This window comes from Hemiscyllium ocellatum, chromosome 22 (assembly GCF_020745735.1).
Source record: "Hemiscyllium ocellatum isolate sHemOce1 chromosome 22, sHemOce1.pat.X.cur, whole genome shotgun sequence".
Lineage (NCBI taxonomy): Eukaryota > Metazoa > Chordata > Chondrichthyes > Orectolobiformes > Hemiscylliidae > Hemiscyllium > Hemiscyllium ocellatum.
The window spans coordinates 46,571,197-46,579,821 of NC_083422.1; the positions used below are offsets into that span (position 1 = coordinate 46,571,197).

An 8,625-nucleotide genomic window follows, 5' to 3' on the forward strand; every position below is an offset into this window, starting at 1 on the left:
GTTTTGTCACAACTATACAGAGTAATGGTGAGACCACATCTGGAGTCTTGTTTAAGGAATGATGTATTGACCACCATTCCATGGAGCACCTCTGGTTTTGTGCCAGACAAATGCAAGTTCTATCAACATACAATAAATTTATTTTGTGTATAATTGTAGCTCCCTTTACCCCTCTTTGGAATGGAGTAAAATAAGAGGAATAGAAATGAAATGAGAATGAAGAGACCTTTCTGGAGGAGCCCACCCTCAGTGCTTCTTCATCCACCTGCTGACTGCTTATTTACTGGCTCCATGCTGATGACCCAGGGACCTCACTGATACAGTGACCACAAACCCAGCCCTATCGAATACAGAAATTTTCAAAGCTTTTGGGGATAAAAACAGACAAATAGGTTATTAGGTTCAGTTCTTGGTTTATTTACACAAATCTAGACATCAGAATATAAGTGAAACAATTTACTGATAGTGAGATCCAGTAACATGAAAGGTGTCACCCTCCACCCTTTAACTTTCACATTTACACAAACACATTCTAACATTTAATTCTACTTCCTGAACAGTATCTCAAATTCCACTGACACTCCATCTGGATGACTGCTGGGCTCATTAAGGCAGTACATTTGTGTGAACAACATCCCAGTGGAAAGTGAGAATCTGTTGTGATGAGCAGAGTGAAGAACATGCAGACATTGAGACACATGCAGTGAATTCCTAGACAACATGAACAGAATGAACTACACTCAGGACAGGCCAATCTGATGGCAGTAATTCTGTGCTTATATTAATTGGAGAGAGACAAGCCAGCACTGGGATCCCTTGCTTGGAGTTAGTTACTTATACCCTCTTCCTTTTGATGTACAGAAGTAAGTGGCATTCCTTCTGTCCAGAAAGTATAGGACAGGAAAGAATCCGATGCTTCCTGTATTTCAGTGAAATATTGGACAAATAAATGTAGTCACTCACGAAATGTGTGGTTTGGATACTAGGTGTCAAGGGAGTGGTAGGACTAGATTGGATTCTATAAATTGGGGCTTCAGACAGAAATCCACCCGTTCTTGGTGGTCATTTCTGAGGCTCTGTTAAGGAATTCTACCATCAACGTAATTGGTGTCCATCTATCTCAGGTGGAGGGAAGGGCAGAAACACTTAAGAGTGTTCAGTGATTTATTTTGGAGGGTTGGTGACTTCAGTTTTCTGGCTACTTGCATTCTGATCCTCTCGCTCGACCTTCTTGGTGGACACAATGGTTTCTTCAATTATCTCCTCGTAAGCCTCTGCTTTTTGCTTAGAGGGTTTTGTTGACATTTTGGGTCCCTCTTCCTTCAGCTCTTTCTTGGAGGAGACAATGCTGGTGGTGGTTGTAGTGGAGAATCGTGGTTGAGTTGGAACCATTAGCGCTGGGTTTGTGTTGGTAGGTAGCAGGTTGGTAATACTGGTGCTCAGCCTGGTTTCTTCACCTTCCAGCAACTTCCTGTCAGACAAAAAAGAAATGGCCAATTGCATTAAACAGAGGATTCACGGAGCTCCCATTATCTGTGCTGCTCTGTACTGGAAACTCAACTGTGGTAACTACTGATGGCAAGTGAATAGGATGAACTCTTGGATTAGCATCCTCTTCCTCCAGTAATTAGTACCCAATATTTCTCCTTTCATTTTACAATGTAATTTCCTCTTGATTTGCAATGTCATATTATCCTTTTCAAAATAAACCTAACATCCATTCAACAGATGTTGCTTTAATGAGTTCAGGTAACTAAATACAAATCACCTGCTGTGTCTGCAGTTGCCATTTCATTATTCCAATTCCTGCTGCCCCACGTTCACTGGTAGGGTCCAATCTGATGCTGACTGGAACCTGGGCAACACAGTCTCAACAGGCAACTACATCCACAAGTGGACAATTGGAAAAGAAATTGTCCTAAATCTGTCTGTTGCTGCCAGATGTCCTTCCTCCACTAATTAATATGGGACTCCTTGTAGATCACACCTTTATACAAATTCATTTTAAATGAACTTTGGCTCTATCTGATGGTCTCAGGAAAACGTTTTCTGCAAATCAAACATAGCTATTCCCATTGATTTGGGTGTCTAGGACTAGGAACATAGATTAAAGAATAGAGTCAAACTATTGAAATCTAAAATTAGGAAATACTTCCACAGACAAAAAGGTAGTATCAGCTTGGAATTTGCTTCCATAAATAGCAATTGTGCAAGATTGATTGATTAAGTTTTAGGTGTAAAGGAGACAGGGCCAAGGTAGGTATATGCAGTTAAGTTCAGGTCAGCCATGATTGGGCTGGGTGGCCACTTTCTGGACCTAAAGACATAATTCGTACATGTTTTAAGCTAATGTTCATGGCCATGTCTGATACCTGTGCCCCAAAAATAATGCAGGTAGTTTGCCTCACCTATATCAGTCAATGCAGTAAGTTGTGTTAACCCTGCTCCAACACAGACTGCTTTCAGATGTTCTGGAAAGATGAAGTGTGCATGCTTTGGTGACATCTGATGTCCTGCTCTGCCTTATCATCAGTAACTAAGGGCCACTAATCTACTAACTGACAATAACTCTGGTACTCTGTCCCATATCTGTCTCAAGGGTGAAGAAGAGCTGGGGCAATTTTGTGCCAACATCAGCCAAGGGAACAGTCTTACCTTCATAGTCTCCTCAGTGAGATGTGGCTACTTGGTGAGATAGTGAACACCCCACACACCCTGTTATAATGGCACACCCAACCCCCAAGCTAAGACCAGGGCAAAGGAATTATTTAGTTGTATACCTTCTATGTTCTGTAGTTGAACAAATTCAGTTTTTGAAGTTGTGCTCTGCTGAGCTGTGGAGTTAATCATTTTGAGGTCAACTCAGTAGTTTCAACTTAAAACACCAGAATGTGAGAAGCACAGTTGTGCTCATTGTTGGCCTCATATTCAGACAAACACACTTTCAAAATGGAAGTGTTTTATGAATAGCCAAATCCAGAAGCAGAAAAGGAAAGAGGAAACAGTTAAACAATTAGAACGATTACAGAACATCAACAATTAATAATTTCTGTGCACTCCAGACAATCACAGGTACAAATAAATTTGCATGGTGCACATCATTTCAGCAAGACTATTGAAGTTTCAGTGTATTTGTTCCTTTATAACTTCTCCCTGAAATATCTCCAGACCAAGTAGCAACCCAGAGTACTTTAACATAAAACTTCTGGTTAAATTTATTCTGGCATAAAACCTAAGTGTCAAAAAGCTATGATCTCAGGGGCGATAAATGTTTAACTTGCCGCGTTTGAAGAACTAAAGCTCTGCATATCCTACTCCATGAGTGTTTGTTTGTGCTCATAGCAAGCAAGCTGACCATAAGCTGCATTATCCTCTTCAGTCTGGGTACTGTGCTGAGACAAATGCCAATTATGTTTCGCTAACTCCTCAGAAAGGGATTGGTCATTCCTAGTGATTCAATTCGAAAATCTTACACCTCCCTTGGCCCAAGTGTAAGAGATTTACAGATCAGGTTATTAACTCAGACACTGTCAAATTCTTACCGGTAAGCAGCAATCTCAATGTCCAAAGCCATCTTCACATTCAGAAGATCTTGATATTCCCTCAGGTGTCGAGCCATCTCAGTCTTGGTGTTCCTTAGCTCATCCTCCAAATGCCCAATTGTGTCCTGATAGGATAGCATTAAAGTAAGTGGGTTTTTAAAATCAGTATTCATTAAATGTGTTTCCTCACTAAAAAATGACTTTTTTTTTCAATCATTTCCTGAGGCACACTGTCCATTTTAGATGAGACTTCAGAGAGACTGTTTGCTCTAGTCTTCACCTAATTTAAGCAAAGGGCACTGATCAACAGCCAACCACCTGAGTGACTGCCTCTTCAAATAATACGTGGATATCAACAGGAATGATCCAACTGGCCAGCTGCTGAGACCAAGGATCAAAGCACGGCCTCAATCACTATGGTTTTTAGCAACAGGTTTTTAATCAAGTTCAATAGATTGATGTGCCTCAGTTTTCATAAGGTCACTGACTGAAGTGTTCCTCTTAAGACCTTGATGAATAGGAATTGTTTTGAAGTTTGTGTATGATGGAAAACTAGGAAGTATTATGAATAAAAGAATAATGTAGAATTTTAAAAGGACATACAGACAAGTTGATAGGGTGTATGGACAAGTGAGAGATGAAGCTCAATGCAGAGAAATGTAAAATTATTCATTTTAGCATGAAGAACATGTAGATACAGTATAAAGACATAACTCCAAAAGGGTGTGCAAAAGCAGGGGAACCTGGGTGAATTAGTGAAAAAGTCACTTAAAACAGCAGGACAGGTTGAAACAGCAGTAAATAACAGTATCTTAGACTTTATTAATGGGGTCATAGAGTGCAGCGACAAGGAGATTATGTTGATCTTGTATAAGACAAGTTTGACCTCAGCTAGATTATTGCATCTGGTTCTGAATACCATACTTTAGGAAGGATGTGAAGACAAAGTGAAGAAAAGATTTGTCGGATTGATTCCAGGAATGAAGACCTTCAATTATGCAAATAGATTGGAGAAGCTGAGTCTGTATTTTTGCAGCAGAGAAAGTCAAGAGGAGATTTGACAGGGGTATTCAAAATCATAAGGAATCAGGACATTAATTGGAGAGAAACTATTTCCACAATAAATCAAGAGCAGTGGTTGCAAATTAAAAGCAATTCATAAATGAGGCAAGAATTGATAAGAGAGGGGGGAGGAGAGAGTGAGAGAGAGAGTGAGAGAGAGGGCAGCAAGTGATTAGGATCTGGAATGCTCTGCCTGGGTGTGTGTTCAAGGCATTCAGACAAGAATTAGATGTTATCTAAAAGGAAAAATGCCTAGGAATATGGAGAGAGGATGGGAATGACAATGAGTCAGATGATTAGCTTGACTGCTCGGACAATGGGCCAAGATGTGATTTTGACGATTCTGGTTCCAGGAAACCCAACTACACAAAAGCACAAATAAAACTTGCATGAAACTTGTCATTTGTAAATCTTCTACAATTCATGCCCCACCTCAACCCCCAACTTCTCCAAGCAGACTTTTTAGTCAGTCATTCAAGGAATAAAAGTCGACTTATTTATTGCCTGTCCGAAACTGACTTGGAGAAGGTGCTCTGTTGCCTTCTTGAACTCACTGCAGTCCATTTGGTACAGGTACAATACGGTTCAGATGAGTATTCCAGGATTCTGATCCAATGACAGTGAAAGAACAGCTATATACAATATTTGCAAGACAGGATGGTGGCAATTTAAAACTGAAAGTCCAGCTTCTGTTCATGACTGAAGCCTTTCTGCTCATTACTGTTTATAATGAAGGGAGTTGGGTGAAAAGAAGAAACTCAACTGTACAAATTTGGTGTATTCAAAGAAAAACACTAGTCTTTTAAAATCATTATTATAAAGACACGAAAGACTTTCTATTTGTATTCTGTATTTGTATTACTCTAACCCCGTGTTATACCTGTCCAGGGAGAGAGAGAGTGGGAGGGGGAGGAGAGAGTGAGAGAGAGAGTGAGAGAGAGAGAGGGCGGAGGAGTGGGAAGGAGAGGGGGGGTGGAAGAGAGAGAGAGAGGAAGGGGGGAGGAGAGAGTGAGAGTGAGAGAGAGAGGGCGGAGGAGTGGGAAGGAGAGGGTGGAAGAGAGAGAGAGAGAGAGAGAGGAAGGGAGAGGAGAGAGAGAGTGAGAGAGAGGGCGGAGGAATGAGAAGGAGAGGGTGGAAGAGAGAGAGAGAGGAAGGGGGAGGAGAGAGTGAGAGAGAGGGTGGAGGAGTGGGAAGGAGAGGGGGGTGGAAGAGAGAGTGTGAGAGAGAGGGCGGAGGAGTGGGAAGGGGGGTGGAAGAGAGAGAGTGAGAGAGAGAGGGCGGAGGAGTGGGAAAGAGGGGGGTGGAAGAGAGAGAGAGAGAGGAAGGGGGAGGAGATAGTGAGAGAGAGGGCGGAGGAGTGGGAAAGAGGGGGGTGGGAGAGAGAGAGGAAGGGGAGGAGATAGTGAGAGAGAGAGGGCGGAGGAGTGGGAAGGAGAGGGGTGGGGAAGAGAGAGAGAGAGAGAGAGAGGAAGGCGAGGAGAGAGTGAGAGAGAGAGGGCGGTGGAGTGGGAAGGAGAGGGGTGGGGAAGAGAGAGTGAGAGAGACGGCGGAGGAGTGGGAAAGGGGGGGTGGAAGAGAGAGAGAGAGAGAGAGAGAGGAAGGGGGAGGAGATAGTGAGAGAGGGAGGGCGGAGGAGTGGGAAGGAGAGGGGTGGGGAAGAGAGAGTGAGAGAGAGGGTGGAGGAGTGGGAAGGGGGGGTGGAAGAGAGAGAGAGAGGAAGGGGAGGAGAGAGTGAGAGAGAGAGGGCGGAGGAGTGGGAAGGAGAGGGGTGGGGAAGAGAGAGTGAGAGAGAGAGGGCGGTGGAGTGGGAAGGAGGGGGTGGGGAAGAGAGAGTGAGAGAGAGGGTGGAGGAGTGGGAAGGGGGGGTGGAAGAGAGAGAGAGAGGAAGGGGAGGAGAGAGTGAGAGAGAGAGGGCGGAGGAGTGGGAAGGAGAGGGGTGGGGAAGAGAGAGTGAGAGAGAGAGGGCGGTGGAGTGGGAAGGAGAGGGGTGGGGAAGAGAGAGTGAGAGAGAGAGGGCGGTGGAGTGGGAAGGAGAGGGGTGGGGAAGAGAGAGTGAGAGAGAGAGGGCGGAGGAGTGGGAAGGAGGGGGTGGGGAAGAGAGAGAGCGCTCTCTGCCGCTGGCCATGGTGCTGAAAGTGGCCGCTGCCTCCCGTGTACCTGGTAGCCCGCCACCTCGGCGCTGTGCTGCTCCTCCATCTCCCGGAGCTGTCTCTCCAGGCTCTGGTTGGTGCCTCTGACCGCCTCCACCTCGATGGTGCGGGACTGGAGCTGGCGGCGGTACTCGCTGAGCTCCTCGCGGTTGGCCCGCAGCGCCTCGTTGTTCTTGGCCGCGGCCTCGCTCATGTCGGCGAACTTGCTGCGGTACCAGTCCTCGGCCGACTGCGTGTTGCGGGCCGCCAGGCTCTCGTACTCGGCGCGGATGTCCCGCAGGGCGGCGGTCAGGTCGGGCTTGGCGGTGTCGAGCTCCACCTCGGCCTGCAGCTGGGCGGCGTGCAGCAGGCCCCGCAGCTCCTCCAGCTCCTGGTCGTGCAGCTTCCGCACGAAGCCCAGCTCGTCGGCGAGCGCCTGCAGCTTCTTCTCCAGCTCCAGGCGGGCCAGCGTCGCCCCGTCCACGTCCTTGCGGTAGGCCCGGGCGGTGGCCTCGGCCTCCTCGCGGCCCCGCTGCTCCTCCTCCAGCCGCTGGCGGAGCTGCTGCAGCTCCTGCTCCAGGCTGTCCCGGTCCAGCAGCGCCTGGCAGCGGCCGGAGCTCAGCTCGTCCACCTGGGCCCTCAGCTCCCTCATCTCCTGCTCGTAGAGCTCGGCCAGGCGGCTGGGCTCGGCCTGGCGCTGCCGGAGCACGCCCAGCTCGGCCTCCAGCGCTCGGTTCTGCTGCTCCAGGCCGCGCACCTTGTCGATGTAGACGGCGAAGCGGTCGTTGAGGCCCTGCAGCTGCTCCTTCTCGTTGGTGCGGGTGATGCGGAACTCGTTGCCCAGGCCCGAGCCCTGCAGCAGCTCCAGGTCGGCGGAGCGCCGGTACACGGCCGGGGACGGCACCGACAGCAGGCCGCCCCGGGGCACCGACTGGGACCTGAAGCCGCCGCCGCTGCGGCTGGAGGTGACCGAGTAGCGGGCGGTGGCCCGGGGGGCCTCCCCGTACAGGCGGCGGTAGGAGGACGGATACAGCTCCGGTGTCAGACTCATGGTCGGCGGCGGCAACTAGGGCGGGACCTGCCGGGCCGCCGCTTTTATACCCGCCCGGACCAGCCCCACCTCCGGTAGACCCAGAGGGGTGGGAGGGTGGGGGGGGGGGGGGGAGAATAAGGCGTCTCCCAGCTACCCCGGTCACCCGCATCTCCCCCCGCCCGGCCCCGGGTCACTGCTTCCCCTCCTCACCCAAAGGTGTGACCCACCAACTGCAGCCGCGACACACCGTTTCCACCGCCCGGGAGACAAGACCTGCCAAGGCTTGGAACCCCCCTCCCGATCCCGAGCACATGGATCCTCCCGAGCCCCCCCACCCCCATTGAAATTAATATTAATAAACTTCATTTACATAAGTTAATACCTCTGTCCCACCCCACCCCTCCCCGGGACGGGAACAGAACCGCGCCCTCCGTCTGAGTCTCCTCGATCCTCAATGACTAGCTCTGCACAGCGCCCAGTCTGACTGCATTGTGGGCTGAACTAGCTGCCCGCTTTCGGGAAACACCCAGGAGAAGCCTCGTCCTCCCCGGACTTTTACAGACAGCAGGGGCCTGTGAGGTTAGCGCAGGATCAGGAGGAACATTGCATTGGATTTACTTCAGCACTGGACAGTGACCGTGTTGATCTCAGACACACCAACAGAGACCCAGTGCTACCAGCAGAGATGACAGACAGGATTGAAACACTGTTGAGTTGCATCAGGTTATAGACAGAGTTGTGTTTCAATAGGACAATACACGGAATCGGGGCATTTCCAGCATTTTCTGTATTTATCTCTGATATCTGGCAGCCCCCAGTATGTTTTCGTGCTAGGGCCATTTCATTATTTCAACAACTA

General features: G+C 48.6%; 1 protein-coding gene across 1 annotated transcript; it reads right to left on the minus strand.

The window, feature by feature from the left end:
- Positions 1–406: 406 nt before the first annotated feature.
- inaa (internexin neuronal intermediate filament protein, alpha a) lies at positions 407–7,785 on the minus strand. The gene is made up of 3 exons (XM_060842151.1): positions 6,762–7,785; positions 3,543–3,667; positions 407–1,471 (listed from the first exon to the last, which is right to left on the minus strand). Exons 1-3 carry the CDS (start codon positions 7,782–7,784, stop codon positions 1,165–1,167), a joined length of 1,455 nt encoding a protein of 484 aa, XP_060698134.1. The 5' UTR covers position 7,785; the 3' UTR covers positions 407–1,164.
- Positions 7,786–8,625: the final 840 nt, after the last annotated feature.